Raw genomic sequence first — 16598 nt, forward strand, 5'->3', positions numbered from 1 at the left:
ATCAAGGCTAGAACACCCACTTCACATCGCGTGGCCCTCGGTGTGGCGCTCGTAGCCTGCCAGCCAGTTCCTCCACCATGACGCCCTCCCAAACCCTCATTCACCTGGCAGCTCGCGCCGAACAGAGCGGCGTCGTGCCCAACGCGCTGATCGAGCAGCTCAACGCCAACGGCAGTACCGACATCAAAAAGGTCGGCATCACCCTCGTCGCCTTCATCGGTCTCGGCCTCTTCACCGTGCTTGCTTTCCAGATCCTCCGCCCCAACAACAAGATCGTCTATGCGCCCAAGTACAAGTATGCCGAAGATGGCAAGGCTCCCCCCAAGGCCTCCGAGGGCTTCTTTGGCTGGATCCCGCCCATCGTCAAGTACAAGGAGCACGACCTCCTCCCTCTCATCGGCCTCGACGGCGTCACCTTCCTCCGCTTCATCCGCATGATGCGCTGGATGCTCACCACCCTCGCCGTCCTCATGTCCGTCGTGCTCATGCCCGTCGACATTGCATACAACGCACGCAACGGCGGCGGCAACCTCGTCACCAACAAGCTCAACTACCTCAACATGTCCAACGTACACGGCACCTACATGTGGGCTCACGTCGGCATGAGCTACGTCGGCACCATCATCGCACTCTCCTTCATCTGGTATCATTACCGCGAGATGGTCCGCCTTCGCTGGTCCTACTTCCGCTCCGAAGAGTACCAGACCAGCTTCCACGCACGTACCCTCATGCTCACCGACGTCAAAACGCGCTACCAGTCCGACGGCGCGCTCGGCGCCGTGCTCTCGGAGCTCAAGATGCCCTACCCGACCACCGAGGTCCACATCGGCCGTCGCGTCGGCGTCCTCCCCGAACTCATCGAGAAGCACAACGACCTCGTCCGCGACCTCGAGCACGTCCTCGCCAAGTACCTCAAAAATCCGAATCAGCTGCCCTCAAAGCGTCCCACCAAGAGGATCGGCGGCTTCATGGGCATCGGCGGCGAACGCGTAGATGCCATCGACTACCTCACCAACCAGATCAACCGCGTCGAGGCCGCCGTCATGCACCAGCGCGACACCATCCAGGAAAAGAAGCCCGAGATGTACGGCTTTGCCTCGCTCGCGGCTGTGCCCTACGCCCATGCCGCCGCCAAGGTGCTCAAGGGCAAGAAGCCCGGCGGCATGCGCATCGCGCTCGCACCGCCGCCCACCGGCATCATCTGGAGGAACCTCACCCGCTCGCGTGCCAGTCGCGCAAAGTCGAGCTTCTTCGGCTTCCTCATGCTTCTCGTTCTCTTCTTTATGAACATCTTCCCGCTCATCATCGTCTCGCTCCTTTCCAACATGGCCGCTCTCACCTCCATCTCGTGGCTTGGCTGGCTCAAGTCCTGGCAGAGCAGCAGCTCCTTCACCTTTGCTGCCGTCTCGGGTCTGGGGGCTCCCATCATCATGGGTATCGCCTCCTTCTTCTTCCCGCTCGCCATGCGCAGGATCGCAAAGTACCGAGGCGTCCAGACGCGCTACAAGCTCGACCGTCTGCTCGTCGGTCAGCTCTTTGGATTCCTCGTCGTCTCCCAGTTCCTCTTCTTCTCGCTCATCGGCGTCGTTCTCTCGCTCGTCTCGCAGCTTGTAGTCGAGATCAACCACAACAGTGCTCTCGCCATCATCGAGAAGCTCGGTCGCAACGCCGCCTACGCCACCAAGCAGCAGTACCTCAACCAGTCCAACTACTGGCTCACCTGGCTGCCTCTTCGTGGCTACATTGCCGTCTTTGACTTGGCACAGGCCATCAAGCTGCTCCTCGTATGGTTCCAGAAGGTCTTCTTCGGACGCACCCCTCGCGACGTGCGCGAGTACACCAAGCCGCCCGTGTTCGACTATTGGATCTACTACGCCAACTTCCTCTTCATGGCGGCCGTCGCCATGATCTACGCGCCGCTCGCACCGCTCGTCGTCATCTTTTCCGCCGTCGCCTTCTGGATGAGCTCGTTCATCTACAAGTATCAGCTGATGTACGTCTTCGTCACCAAACACGAGACCGGCGGCATGCTCTGGCGACCCGTCATCAACCGTCTGCTCTTCTGCATCGGCTTCATGCAGGTCATCCTCATCCTCGCCGTCGTCCTCGACACGCTCAACTACTACCAGGCTATCGCTGCGCTGCCGCCTATTCTCATGCTGATCGGCTTCAAGATCTACTGCCGTCGCACCTTCGACGACCGCTTCGACTGGTACATTCCCAACGAGGCCGAGATTGCCGCCTCCAAGATCCACGGCGGCGATGCGCGCCACAACCGTCTGCAGCGTCGCTTCGGTCACCCGACGCTCAACTCGAAGCTCTTCACACCCATGGTGCACGCCAAGGTCAAGCACCTGTTGCCCCAGGTGTACAAGGGCCGCCTCGAGACGGGCGTGGCGATGGTCGATGGTCGCAAGGTCGAGACCGATCAGGTGGCCGGCGGTCTCAAGATCGCCGCGATCGAAGAAGACCAGCTGGAATACGATCCTTCCAAGGATTCGGACGCGCGCTCCGTCATGTCTGGCACCACGCTTGGTGGCATGTCGATGGCTCGCGGCGGTGTGGGCGTCGGTACTCCCGGCAGCATGGGCCCACCTCGCGGCGAGTACTTCAAAGACCAGTACGCCAATTATATGGCCGGCGGACCGATGCACGGCGGCGAGGAGTTTGAGATGTCGAACGTCGCCGCGCGCGACAGCCGCGACAACCTTCTCGAGAAGCGTCAGAACAGCCTGTACAGCGAGTCGCTCGAAGACACGCTTACAGGCACGCCCTACGGTGGCAAGTCGTCGCCCGAGGCCGGCATGGGTGCGCACGGACAGTACAACAGCTACTCGGTGCAGTCGACGCCTGGCTACGAGGCTGGCATGCCCCAGCAGCCAGGCTACGTGGACCCATACGGCCAGAACGCGCAGTCGTACGCGCCTCGCATGGGCGTCCACCACAGCGCCCAGGGCAGCCAGACGAGCCTGGGCTCGTACGGCAACATGCTGTACGGCAGCAACGGCGGTGCGCCTGCTGCCGGGTATGGCTCGCCGGGACCCCAGGCGGCATATGGCGGCGCTCGAGCACCCACGCCGGGCGAGGCTCAGCAGATCTCTCCCGGCACGGTGATCGCGCCCACGCCGAACCAGTACCAGGCCGGCGGCTACACGACCTCGCCGCCGCATCTGCAGCAGCCGCAGCGATTCATGGGCTCGCCACAACGGCAGGCGTCCGGCGACTATCCATACCAGCCCACAGGCAACTATGCGCCAGGACAGCATGCGCCAGCGTATGCGCAGTCGCCGCCGCAGGTGACCATGCACGCTGCAGGCCGCCAGCCTCAGCCTCAGGCGCACGCCCAGCACCCAAGCGCCGGCAGCTACTATGCGCCATCGCACGGCTCGCAGCCCGGATCGGGCCAGCCACGCGGTGGTCTGTACGGATACCAGCGCTAGTAGCCTTGTCTCGGCCTGTGCCTCTGTTTACTATCGACTTTCGCCTTCCCCTCGCTCTTTTTCTGGTGCTGTACAGTAATCAACTCAAAGACGGCACAACTAGCATGTGCTGCCTCTGGACAATACATTTTTCACCCTTGCTTGGTCGTCTGCAACTGAATGAGCTCCATGTTGCAAGTGCGGCTGCAGTAGAGGTGGGATTGGGTTCAAAATGTGGGGCCCTGAGGTCGGCGGCAACCAAGCACATGATCGCCGAGATGAAGAGATAAAGATGAAGGAGGCTCGGGATGCGGGTGCATGGGCCATCTGCCGTGCGGTGCCAGCAAAATTAGTTGGAGGCGGCTGCAGCGGGCCGCGAGGTGGAGAACGAGTGACACAGAGTGGAGTGTGACACTTCCAACGCCCTTCCTCGCCTGACTGCGCCCTTCTTTGGCCAGAGCACACCACGGCGTCCAAGGTGACAGCCAACCAACACCAACCCTTGCCTCACACAAACTCATACCCGTTTCACGACACAAGACGATACGGGAAAGCGGCAAGCAGCACGCAGTCTAGGAGACCGTTTTTCAGCCTCGCACCGATAAGAGGCTCTACTTGAATGCGGTCATAAAGTGGCGTGAAGCGAAGCCATGTCTGCTCGCACTCAGGACCCGGACCTGGAGGATGGCTCGACTACGGCGCAACAGACGCAAGAGCGCGACGATGTTGGACATCAGAAGCCTTTTGCGGCAGACTCGTCGCTTCTCGCCCCTGGACCGCACGCAGAAGCTGCATCAAACGAACAGAGCCCAACAAGCTTGCTTCCGCCTCCCTCCCCGGCACCGGACTCGTCGGTCGGAAGTCCTCTCAGCAGTACGCATCACGACAGTCCCGCCCCCACATCGACCTTATGGACGCAGTCAACCGCCGATTCAGAACCTTTCCGCCAAACAACGGCATCGATGGAGCGCGATGAACTGCTCTCCGTCCTCGAGGCGCTACACAGATGCGCGCCGGACGATCTGCAGACCAAGCTACATCTCGGCGGCCACCTCCATCGCATGCTCGTTGAGGGCACTTCTCATTCAGCGCCACCAAGAGCTCACAGCTATCGCGACGACTTCCGCCAAGCCGGTGGCTTCCTCGTTGTCATCCAGCTCATCTCAACGCTCGATGGAAACAAGGCCGAAGAGGGCCAGGCAGAGCTGCAGGTGGAGATCTTCAAGCTCGCGCTTGCGATCCTAGCCGCCTCGCTCGTTCAGCATCCCGTCAACCTCAAGGCGTTCGAGACCACGGTCGGGTGGAAGGGCTTACAGGATGCAATTGGCATTGCCGCAAACGCAGTCGTGCCGCCAGATCATGTCTATGGCTCGTTGTTGGGTCTGGCCGTCGCAGACGTGGCTACGTTCGCAGGCAGAATTGTCTCAACGCGGAGATTCCTCGGCGATCACGATCCGAAGCAAGGAGAGGCTATCACTCTGACCGCAGAGGAGGCCAGAACGACTCTGCTCATGAACAGAGTCAAGGACCAGTGGACACCGGTACCAAACGTGGTTTTTCCTCAGACTATTCGCATTCTCGTCCAGCTTCTGCTCGGTCACGCCGGTCGCAAGGACGGGCAAGCTCGGCTCGGCTTGGATGACGAAGGAACGTCCATCGTTCTTCACACGCTACGCAGGTTGGTTGCCACGAGCCGCAGGAACCAGACGGCCCTCGCAAACTTTGGCCTCTCGGCACTACTGCTCGATGCCACATTGCCCACCAGTGTCGACGATGATACAGCCGCCCTCATCGAGACTCACCGCGATCTGGTAGCTCAAATTTTGCAACATCTGTACGCTGCCGCTGGAATCCCCGACAAGGACGGCCGCAAGCTGCTCATCTACCTCTGCACGCCCACTCCGCAGCTCCAAGATTCGGATGCAAGCGGCCAAGACGATCGTCATCGCGTACTGGACCTGTTGAACGAGGTCGCCAGCACCTCGCAAGAGCCCAACATGGTGCTGTTCAGCATGGCCGAACACGGACATGCCTCGCTCGCCTTTTCCAGCCTCCCGCGTCCGTTTCCACCGTCACCATCTACCTCGAGTGGTTTCACCTTCATCACCACCTTCTCAATCGAACGATTCGAGCCGAGTCTCCCTATCGACCTGCTCACGCTGTACGATGCCCACCGCTCATTTCACGTTCAGCTCGCCATCGAGCCGGGTACAGGCCTTTTCAGCTACACGACCTCGGCCGCCTCATCCGTCCCGCCGACCAGATTCAACAGCTTCGCCTTCGCCACTGGCCGGCGGTACCATCTCGTCTTCGTCCATGCAAGTCCGCGAGGCGGCGCGCACATGTCGCCAGCCAGGTTGTTTGTTGACGGCGAGCTCGTTGAAGAGAAGCTCGCGCCCTGGGCAGAGCCTGGTCGCAACGCGGCGTTCAGCGGCAAGGCGGCGGGAGGAGGCGCTGGCCATGTTGCCAATCCCGTACGCGCCGTACTGGGCTCGCCGCCGCATTCTGGCTTCGAAGCGCATCCGAATGCAGCGCAAGCATCACGCAGCCGTACCAACAGGCTCGTCTGGTCGCTCGGACCGACAATGCTGCTAGATGACGCCATACCGAACGATTTGCCGTTGGTTTTCTACGAGCTTGGTCCACGATACACGGGCAACGCACAGGACTCGCTTGGTCGCTTCCTCACCTACAGTGCCAGCGCCAACATCAATCTACGACTCGACCAGGCCGCTCGCCGGCCCTCGGCATCAGCTGCGTCGAATGGTGCAGCCAGCACAGTGGCGCTATCAGAGAAGGAGCTGTCGAACTTGCCGCTTGTCACCGCCATCGCAGGCAGGGCGAGCGATCTGATCGCCGAGGAGCGGTTGTACTTTGTCATCAATGCAGCCAACACGGCGACATTCGACCGCTGGAGTGCAGGTGCTGGCCGCGCTGCGGCTGCTGCGAACAGCCAGTCGGATCCCTCGAAGCGATCCGGCTCGCGCGTGGTGCTCAACCAGGCGGTGCCGCTTAATCGAGAGGCCATCGGTGCCTCGTTTGGACTGGCCAAGATGTATGGCGAGCCCGCATTGCTCGTACCGCGTCCGCTCGACGAGGTGATTTGGAAGCTCGGCGGCTGCGCTGTCCTCCTCAAGCTCATTGCCGATGCCGACTCGACCGCGACGCTCGCCAAGACGCTCAATCTCTTCCTCGAGCTGATCTCGCGCTCGTGGCGCCTGAGTGAGGACGTGGAGCGCTGCCAAGGCTACGAAGTGCTTGGGTTGCTGCTCGGCGAAAAGAGCCACCTCTTCAACGCCGAGATCGTCTCGACACTCTTCATCGCGATGGGGATCGAGATGTCGGATGCGGAGACGAAGGATAACTCGCTGTTGGTCAACCCGTTCCTCTATCGGATCATCATGCTCGACTTTGAGCTCTGGTCGCGCACAGAAGAAGAGCTTCGCATCATGCATCTGGAGCATTTTGCCCTTTTGCTGCGTACATCGCGCCACAGGAGGTTCAATGCCAAGCGCATCGCCAAGATGCAGATCGTGAAAAAGTTCATCCACGCCATCCGATCTGGCATGTACGAAGGGCAGTCGACTACGCTTGTGGTCGACGCGCTACGAGCCGTGCTCTCGCTCTCCTTCACCGAAGCGTCGGTGCGCATCGTGACGTCCTACCTTGCAGCGCAGCTGTGCCGGACGACGGAACCTCAATACCAGGCTAAAGTCGAAATCGCGACGACGTCACAAGTCCGGCCGAAGCCGAAGCGGGCAGCAACCACCGATGCAAGCGAAGCAGGAATCTCTGGCATCAGTGGTCCTGTAGCATTGCCCTCCTCGTCTCCGATGCGGGTGCCTGAAGCATCACATTCCAAGACACCAGACGACGTTGGGCAGGCACTTGCCATCTTCGAGCTACTTTCGCAGATGCTGGCGGAGCGGCGTAGCCACCTCTTTCGCTTTGCCGATGTGGTCAACGTAAAATGGCTGCTGCTCTTCATTCACCCGCGCGCCGAGACGAAGGCGGCCGAGCTGGCGCTGCAGATCCTCACGCGACTCTTGCTGCATCCGGAGCTGGAGTACGCGCAGCGCTTGAGTACGTCAGGCGGCTTCAAGGTGCTGGAGCGTCTCCTGCCCCGATTCTGGTCTGCCTCTTCCGTCCTGCCGCTTCTTTGGTCTGCGCTTTTCGGTGTTGAGGCGCCCTCGCCTGTGCCAAAGCTATCTACGCTGGTGCCTCTGCCGACACGCGGAGCGTCCAAACCAATCGCGTGCGCGCCAGTCTTGCGCGCGATTCTCTCGTGTCTCAAAGAGGGGATGCGCACAACAGCGGCCAGGAAGAGCGGATTGCCCGGCCGCTTGCGGCTCATTCGTTCGAGGCCTTCGGAAGCGCTCGAGGCGGAAACTACGGAGCTTTCTTCGCATCACATCGTCGCGGCTGGAGCGTCGCATCGCCGAACGCATACGCGCCAGCGCAGCCGTTCGATGAACGTCGACCTCAAAGCTCTTGAGCAAGCGGCGCAAACGACCAACGAGGTCACCGTGCTCATTGAAACAATCGAGCTCTTGCAGGCGTATGGTCGGCACTCTCCGGAGCTCAGAGAGCTGATCTTCTCGCCCATCATCCTCCGTGGTTTGGTGGACTGCATCTTTCCTTACGTCAGGAGTAACAACCTGACAGCTGACGCGGACCAGAGCTTTGGACCCAAAACCCTGGCCGCAGAGGACAAAGGCAGTGCAGGGACTCGGTCACGGATGGGAGGTCTCGATGCCACGACTGCCGACGTGGTCGAGATGGCGGACGCGTTGCTCGTTCTCGTAGCACAGCTGGCGGCCGACTCACTGCTATCGACGGGCTCCGTTGCCATCCTCTCGGCGATCGACCAGGCGCTGCCGCCCACCGATCTCGCGCAGCAGACCGTGTTCCGTTGTGCACTGCTGGCCGAAACGACCCGCAAGATCCGGCTTGTGATTGCGAGCCAGCCTCGCCAGGCACTGGCCTCGGCTGAGACCATCGCCCTGTTCATCGAGACAGCCTCAGACGAGATCCTGTCCGGTCAAGCTGAACTGGAAGAGCAGCTCTTACAGGCAGCACTGGCCCTGCTCCGCGTTCTCCCGCTTTCGGAAGATGGGACTGGCGCAAAGATGGATACGCGGGCCGCAGCCACGCTCTACATGAGCCTCAATCGCATCATCCTGCTGCGAATTGCAGCCTGCCAATCCGATGCAAAGACTTTGGATGGAATCCTGCAGAACCACGAGGTAGTTTTGCATCCCGCGAACCAGGACTCAACCTTCTTCGAGTGTCTGGTCAATCACCTTCTGCACGTCTTGCGCGTGGCGCCGGGCTCTGACGACGCTCAGGAGCCTTACATCAAGGCGTTCACCTTCTTCAATCTCGTGGCCTTGGCGAGACCTGCGGCAGTAGAGGGCGCACCGCTCGCAGCTTTCAACGAATCTCAGCAAAGGAGCGCCATCGACAACGACGGCACCGAGGATGCCGCTCCACCAAGTCCGCTTCCCTACGAGGCAGCTTGGAACAGCTTTTCGAAAAGTCGAGAAACGCTGCGGGCGGCAGCACACATGGAGAGGCTTCAGCAGCTGCACGATTCCCTCCGCCGCGTCGACAACCGAGAGCAGCTGGTGACGAGCACCGAAAATCGCATGGTCGCCTGGCACTCTAGCCTCGTCGAGGCGGAAAACGTGCGTAAAGCCAAGTTCGTCAATGATCTTCGCGAGATGCAGACGTTTGCCGGTATGCAGTGGCGCGAGCTGCAGTTCAGTCTCACGAGAGAGCGGGCGCTGCTGGATGCAGGCAGTAGTCAGAGTGCAAAGCCGATCTGGCGACTCGATCCAACCGAGGGCCCCGATCGGATCCGACTCAAGCTTCAACGAATCGATCCAGGGATGCTTCGGAACACCGACATGGCGCCCCAGATGAGCGAGGCGACCCTCGAGCCGGCAATGGCTTCATCACCCGGAGATGCCGCGAATGGGGAGTCGTGGCACGGTGCAGAGGCGTCGATGGACGACGCTCTCGTCGTTCCGCCCGCATCAGAGGCGTCGACTCGTGCAGCAGAGGCTCAAGCACCCGATGCGGCCTTGGAGCTGCCTGATGTTGCCAATTCGAGCGCTGCCGATGCCTTGGGCGAGTCGTTCCACGAGGACAAGTACCGGCGAGTCCTGCGTTCCCTCGAGCGCGGCGACGTGATTGAAGCCGTCTTTAACACCTCGCGCGTTGTCGGCATAGAGTCGCGAGGCTGCCTGCTCATCCTCGGCAAGCTTTGCGTGTACCTGATGGATGACTATTTCCAACGCCCGAACGGAGAGCTCATCAACGTTTGGGAAGCACCCGCCGAGGAGCGCGACACGCTCGTCATGGCGACGCTGGCCGGCGATGCATCCAAACCGTCGGACCTCATCCGCGACCTCGAAGGTGAGGCTCAGACGCGCAAGTGGGCGTGGACTTCGGTGCAGATCTGCCATCGCCGCTCGTGGCTTCACCGGCGAACTGCGGTGGAAATCTTCTTTGAAGACGGACAGAGCTGCCTGGTGGTGTGTCCGGAAACAGCCACTGCGCAGAAGATGCATCGGGAGCTGCAGATCCGCGCTCCGTCCGCAGTGTCATCGGCAGAGGCCATGCGCGAAGCGATCCGTGAAAGAGTGACAGTAGGCGTCTCGTCGTCTTCGTCCTCGGCTGCGTCCGCGTCTGGCTTCGGATCCAGGCTGGCGGGCGCAGTGCTGGGACGCTCTTCAAGCTGGGGCGCCATGACCACGGCGTGGCGAGAGGGCCGGCTGAGCAACTTTGCCTACCTGATGGCGCTCAACACGCTTGCTGGGCGCTCGATGAACGACCTCACCCAGTTCCCGTGCTTCCCTTGGGTGCTGGCCGACTATACCAGCGAGGAGCTGGATCTGACTGACCCGGCAACCTTCCGAAAGCTCGAGCTGCCCATGGGAGCCCAAACGCCCATTCGACGCAAAGAGTTTGAGGATCGTTACGTGCAGCTTCAGGAAGTCGATATGGACCCGTTCCATTACGGCACGCACTACTCTACAGCGTCGACGGTGTGCGGCTTCTTGATCCGCACGCGGCCCTTCGAGCGCCTGCTGATGGCATTGCAAGGCGGCAACTTCGACCTTGCCGATCGTACGTTCGGTTCGGTGGGCAAAGCGTGGATGTCGGCCTCCGAATTGTCGCGAGGCGACGTGCGCGAGCTGCTGCCGGAATTCTTCTACCTGCCCGAGTTCCTCAGCAACACGAACCGGTTCGATTTTGGCATCACGCAGGCGGGTGAGGTGATCGACGACGTCGAGCTGCCTCCGTGGGCCAAGCAGGATCCGCGGTTGTTTGTGCTCAAGCATCGCGAGGCGCTCGAGTCCGAATACGTGTCGCAGCGCCTGCATCACTGGATCGACTTGATCTTTGGCTATCGATCGAGGGGTCAGGAAGCTGTTGAGAGCACCAATGTATTCCATCCGCTCAGCTACGAGGATGCGGTCGACCTGGACGCGATCGAATCGGCCATGGAGCGGCAAGCGGCGGCGCAGGTGATCCACAATTTCGGACAAACACCATCGAAGCTCTTCCATCATCCGCATCCGCAGCGCAAGCGCCGGCTGCATCCGACGTTACCGGCGAGCGACCGATTCGGGCTGCTGGAGCACCCACGTCTGGTGGTCCAAGGCATCGCGCCCGTACGGACGCTCAAGAATGCGGTGCACTTTATCTATCCGCTCCATCCGGAGCGAGCGTTTGCCTCGCCCAGGGACTACCTCATCCTGCCCAAGCTGGGCGTCTCGCTCTCGACGGACCACTTGGACGGCAGTCTGCGCATGTACAGCTCACGCGACGCCAGGCGTCCGCTGGCCGCGGTGGAGCAGATGGTTCCGGACCGGATCACGTGCATCGCCCAGGCGCGGGCCAGGTCGATCGTAGTTGGAAGCTCTGACGGCATGGTCAGCATCTGGGAGCTCGATGGCGCCAAGCGCGAAGTGACGCTGTCGCGGCTGCTGCGAGGGCACGACGACGCGGTGCTGTGCGTGGCAGCCTCCGCGTCTTGGAGCGTCGTGCTGACTGGCTCCAAGGACGGCACGGCGATCGTTTGGGACCTCAATCGAGGCGCATACGTGCGGACGCTGCGCGGGCATGATTCGAGCGTGCATCTGGTGGCGATCGACGAAAAGACGTGCCATCTGGCGACGGCGTGCGGTCCGGAGGTGCGGCTGTGGTCGGTGAACGGCGAGCTGCTGGCATGTCTGGCGACGAGCGCCAACCTGTCCGAGCCGATCTCGAGCCTGAGCTTCCTGGAGCGAGACTACCACGTCGGACGTCTGGCGGTGCTGCTGACGGGTCACCGTGGCAGGGTGATTGCCTGGGAGGCGGTCTCGGTGCATGCTTCCGCCGCTGCTGCCGAATTGTCTGCCGGGTCCAAGCGATCTGTTTCCGGTGCAGGCCAATCGCTCCGGTCGAGGCAACAACGCCGCATGGTGTCGGAAGGCAGTACGCACAGCGCGCACCACGGCCCTGCCTCACCATCGTCCGCCGAGCTGGTGTGGCGACTGGCCGCGCTGCACATCTTTGACCACCACGATCGACTCGGAGGCACAGAGGTTGGCGGGGAAGCGGCCGGTGCAGCTAGGGCAGGAAGCAGCGGAGCGACGCGCAGTCGGCCGCCGCTCGTCACTGCCATCGCCACGACGCCGCGGATGGTGCTGACGGGCGACGAGCACGGCCGGCTGTACCAGTGGACGCTGATGGGCGAAGGCGTGCCGGTGCCGGACTCTGTGGCGTCGCACTGCATGAACGCGAGCTGCCGTCGACGCTTCGGCATGCTGGATGGACGCCGTCACTGCGCGGGCTGCGGCGGCCTCTTCTGCAGCGCGTGTGCGGCGGCGCACCGCTCGATGCCCGCGCAGCAGCGCTTCTGCGCGCACTGCCACGATGCCATCGACGGCTCCGGCTATTTTGACGACCTTTCTGGTCTCGATTCTTCCAGTACAAGCGGACAGAGTTGAGGCGTCGCTGCCCTTCCGCACTACGACCGCGTTCTTGGCCTCCAAGCCTCGATGGACTGAATCAGCATCCGTGCTCGTTCGGAGCCTTCCACGGACTTCTAGAGCCATCAAGTGCAATGCAAAATGTCACAAGTCACGGCTGCAGAGATACTCGACAGAGCTTGTTGCCTGCCTATTGCAAGGGCGGGCCTGCCATTCCTAGCGGAAGCGGCGAGTCGCTGAACCTTGAGCATCGGTTGCAGCCGCTCCCGTCGGGGTGACTGAGTAGTGGCAGTACGGAAGGCGCGCACGGAGGGCGGGCACTTGACGCGTCTCGAAAGCACGAGAAAATTCGACAGGGTTGTGGAGGCGTGTGGACCCTACGTGCAGCTGCGTGCAGCACACACCCGCTACCCGCTTCATTTCATTCTGTCACATGGCGGAAGCGGAGCGTATCCGCTCAGCTCGAGCGCGGTCCTTGACAGCGCGCAAGGTTTGCAGAGCGGCTGCTCAGTCACGAGCTGACTACCGTCACAGTCAAGAGCGCTTCCACGTCAGCGATGCAAAGTCAGAGAAGAATCGAGACTCTTCCGTCGAGGTGCTGCGGGCCAGTCCCAAGAGCTGTCGGAAGGTCCGTCCGCAGCCACCGCCATCTGGACAGGTTTTCCCACGCCCGTGGATTCGTAGCTTCGGGACTCGACTGGAAGCGTGCGTCCAACTGGCTCTCGCAATGCGCAATGGAACCAGCTGACCATGACTCCGCCTCTCCAAGCTCGCCTCCACAGGGCGACCCTCAGCGATTCCGAAGAGCAGGCGGATGCAGCTTGAAAGGTATAAGAAGAGCACCACCTCGATCCACCGCCAGACCTTCCCCATCCAGCTTCAGCAAAGATCGATCATCGACACAGCACTCTACTCACAGCACATCTATCTTGCGACTCTACTACTCGCTATTCCCAACTCACCCGCTCGCCACTTTTGATGCGCCAAGCCCTTCGACTCCCACTCCCGAGCTCCAGGATCGCTGCCATCACCCGCAACGGCTCCGCCACCCGCTCCGCTAGCATCTCGCCTCTCGTCAGCGCCCGCCCCAACAGTCTTACCGCTCCCACCGCACGCAGCTTCAGCACCGCCCGTCCCGCCATGTCTCTCCTTCGTCCTTCGAGCTTCTTCTCTTCGCCGCTGGACGACTTTGACATGTTCCCGTCGTCGTCGCTGCGCGATCTGATGCTCATGAATCCGTTTGCAGCCGCAGCTGCCGGCCGACCCAACGTGACGGCGGGCGACTACCGCATCTGGTCGGGCCCCAAGGTGGATCTGCACGAGGAGGACACCAAGTTTGTGCTGACCGCCGAGCTTCCGGGCGTCAAGAAGGAGGACGTCAAGATCAACGTGGATGCTGACCGACGCAGGCTCACTCTGGAGGGCCATCTGAAGAGCGAATACAGCTCGCAGCCTGCCGCTGCCAACGAGGAGGCTGCCATCGGCAAGGAGCACGCCAACGGTGGCGACAAGGACGCTTCGTCGACCCAGGTGACCAAGAAGGAGCAGACGAACAACGCCGTCGGCCACGCACTCGTCTCGGAGCGCGTCTACGGCTCGTTCAGCCGTTCGTTCACGCTGCCGCTCACCGCCGACCTTGCCAACGACGCGTCGCTCAAGGCGCGCTTCAACGACGGCCTGCTGCGCCTCGAGATCCCCAAGAAGAAGGAGGAGCACTCGAAGACGCGCCAGATTGCCATCGAGACGGCCTGAGCGCTCGCCTCCCTTGTCTTGTCGCAAGAGGTTGGTCTTTTCCGATCGTCTCTTGTCTCTCAATTTCTTGACTGCATCGATCGATCCATTTCCGCACTCGCACTCGCGTTCACACCCACGCTCGCATTCACTCTCGCACTCGCACTCGCACTCGCATTCGCCGCTTGTTTCGCAATTTCGAATTGATTGTTTCTCCCCCAATCTTGAACCTTGTTGAGACGCTCGAGACGCTCGTCGAAAGAGAGCGGTCCCGAAATAAGGTTGGGTGTTGAGTGCTGAGCAAAGTGGGTCTCAGTGCCGGCATGGCGAAAAGCGCAGTTGCTGGACCCGTGCGTCAAAGCGTGATCCTCGGCGACTTTTCCTTGCTCTACGCAGACCCTGACGAGGCTGTGAAGAGAGCACGCTTGAACTGGCTCGGCAAAGTTGGCGCAGATCCGGCACCCGGTGAATTGGCACAGCGTTCAGTTTGCGACCTGCACGCATGAGAGAGGGTCTGTTTTTTTTTTGATTTTGTTATGTTTCGCGCGCGCGAGCAACAACAACACCAGCCAAACCTCGGAAGGTTTTGGCCCAACTCCGACCGGAGGCAACCCTGGAATCTGCTGACTTGGCATTCCGCGCGGCGTCGTGCCGAGCGATTTGCAGCCAGAGGGACCAATCGGACCCTTGGCGCCGAGACAGCACCGCCCCGCGCCTTGAGCATACAGTCAAGCAGCAGTCCGCAAGGTCGGCCATCCCGACAGCACGGCATGTCGGGAAAGGCCGAATCGTGCCCACGCCTCTCGATGTGCTGCACAGTGCTGTCGACGGCAAGCAGGATGAGCGCGATGCTGAGCCGAGCCGAGCCACAAGAGGGTGCATGAGAGCAAAGCAGAGCCAAGAGAAGCGCTCGTCAGCACGCTCACGCCGACGTGCTCGCTAAGCCCCTTCCTGCCCTTGAGACATATCGATTGCTCTCCTCCTTCTTCCCCTCGTCATCCATCCCCGAACGCCCCCTCGCTCTCTAACCGCCATCCCGCCCCTCCGACAGCTTTGGCATTCGTAGAGTCTTGTCACATACCTTCCTCTTTCGGCCCCAGCCTTCCGTCACTCGTTGGTCGCCGTCTCGTCTTTCAAACTTACCGACACTTCGACCCTCTCCGCCACCACCACCACCACCACCACCACCTTCTCTTCTTGTTTCGCCACCCGCTCTCTTCTTGACACCCACAAGTGACTGGTTCACTGCAGTGTTCGCAACTCCATTGCTCTTACTTTCTCCCATACAAACGGCGCCGGCGTCGGTTCTCACTACATTCTCTCCTTCACCAGCCATGTTCCAACTCAACAAGCTCCTCAGTGCCGCTGTGGCTCTGGCCTTCGTCGCCCAACTCGCCGGTGCACTGCCTCAGTCCTCGCAGCGCAGCGCCCTCCCTGAACTGGCAAAGCGCGCGAGCGTTTGCAACGGAGACGCCTCGCTCTGCAGCCGTCTCTATTCCAACGTCACCTACATCGGTGCGCACAACAGCTACGCTGTCGGCACCCTCGCGGGGGCCACGGTGGGCAAGAACCAGGAGCAGTCCGTCAGCCAGCAGCTCAACGACGGCATCAGGCTTCTCCAGGTACAGGCCCACAAGTCGTCCAATTCCACCTCCGGTTCCGGCATCGACCTCTGCCACTCTTCGTAAGTGTCCCCTGTCCCATGTGCTCCGTCAACATCGGCGCCGCCAAGTTGGACAGTTGCGCCCACCACCGCCCATATGAATTAGCTCTGACTTCATTTCGTTGCGTCGAACAGGTGCTCGCTCGAGAACGGCGGCACGCTCGAGTCGTACCTGACCAAGGTCAAGACGTGGGTGGACAGCAACCCGAACGACGTGGTGACGCTGCTCATTGTCAACTCGGACGACCAGGCCGCGTCGTCGTTCGCCAGCGCCTTCCAGTCCACTGGCCTCGCCTCGAAGGCGTACGCTCCGGGTAGCGCCGCGCTCGCCAGGGACGCGTGGCCGTCGCTCGGCTCGCTCATCGACGCAGGCAAGACGGTGGTAGTGTTCATGGACAACTCGGCCGACACCTCGTCCGTCCCTTACATCCTGCCGCACTTCCAAAACACGTGGGAGAACGCATACGACCAGACGGCCACTCCGTTCAACTGCACGGTCGACCGCATCAACTCGGGCAGCTCGCCCACCAACCTCATGTACCTCGTCAACCACTACCTCGACTCGTCCTTCTCGCTGTTCGGTACCACCGTGCTCGTGCCCAACACGGCGCAGATCGCCACCACCAACAGCTACAGCTCCATCATGGCCGACGCCAACAACTGCGCCGCCATGCACGGCCAGGGCTACCCGACGTTTGTGCTTACCGACTTCTACGACCAGGGCAACGGCAGCGTCTTCCAGGCCGCCGCTGCCATGAATGGCGTCAGCTACGTCGCCAAGCCCATCGGAAACGCCACAAA

The 16598-nt window shown here is 61.4% G+C and overlaps 4 protein-coding genes across 4 annotated transcripts; all 4 read left to right on the forward strand.

Annotated features, from left to right (window-relative positions):
• Nucleotides 1-77: 77 nt before the first annotated feature.
• PAN0_025c6146 (DUF221-domain-containing protein) lies at nucleotides 78-3440 on the forward strand (the record flags this gene model as incomplete). The annotated part of the gene is made up of 1 exon (XM_014798409.1): nucleotides 78-3440. One exon carries the CDS (start codon nucleotides 78-80, stop codon nucleotides 3438-3440), a length of 3363 nt encoding a protein of 1120 aa, XP_014653895.1.
• Nucleotides 3441-4069: 629 nt separating this feature from the next.
• Nucleotides 4070-12421, forward strand: PAN0_025c6147 (beige/BEACH domain-containing protein; the record flags this gene model as incomplete). Its single annotated transcript, XM_014798410.1, has 1 exon — nucleotides 4070-12421. The coding sequence occupies one exon, from the start codon at nucleotides 4070-4072 to the stop codon at nucleotides 12419-12421; it is 8352 nt and encodes a 2783-aa protein (XP_014653896.1).
• Nucleotides 12422-12836: 415 nt separating this feature from the next.
• Nucleotides 12837-14155, forward strand: PAN0_025c6148 (uncharacterized protein; the record flags this gene model as incomplete). Its single annotated transcript, XM_014798411.1, has 2 exons — nucleotides 12837-12874; nucleotides 13420-14155. The coding sequence occupies 2 exons, from the start codon at nucleotides 12837-12839 to the stop codon at nucleotides 14153-14155; spliced, it is 774 nt and encodes a 257-aa protein (XP_014653897.1).
• Nucleotides 14156-15468: 1313 nt separating this feature from the next.
• On the forward strand, nucleotides 15469-16598 carry PAN0_025c6149 (PLC-like phosphodiesterase; the record flags this gene model as incomplete). Its single annotated transcript, XM_014798412.1, has 2 exons — nucleotides 15469-15818; nucleotides 15933-16598. Coding segments are annotated over 2 exons (1016 nt in total), but the record flags the coding sequence as incomplete, so codon positions are not given.

The sequence above is a fragment of the Moesziomyces antarcticus genome, assembly GCF_000747765.1.
Source record: "Moesziomyces antarcticus DNA, scaffold: scaffold_v10025, strain JCM 10317, whole genome shotgun sequence".
Taxonomy (NCBI): domain Eukaryota; kingdom Fungi; phylum Basidiomycota; class Ustilaginomycetes; order Ustilaginales; family Ustilaginaceae; genus Moesziomyces; species Moesziomyces antarcticus.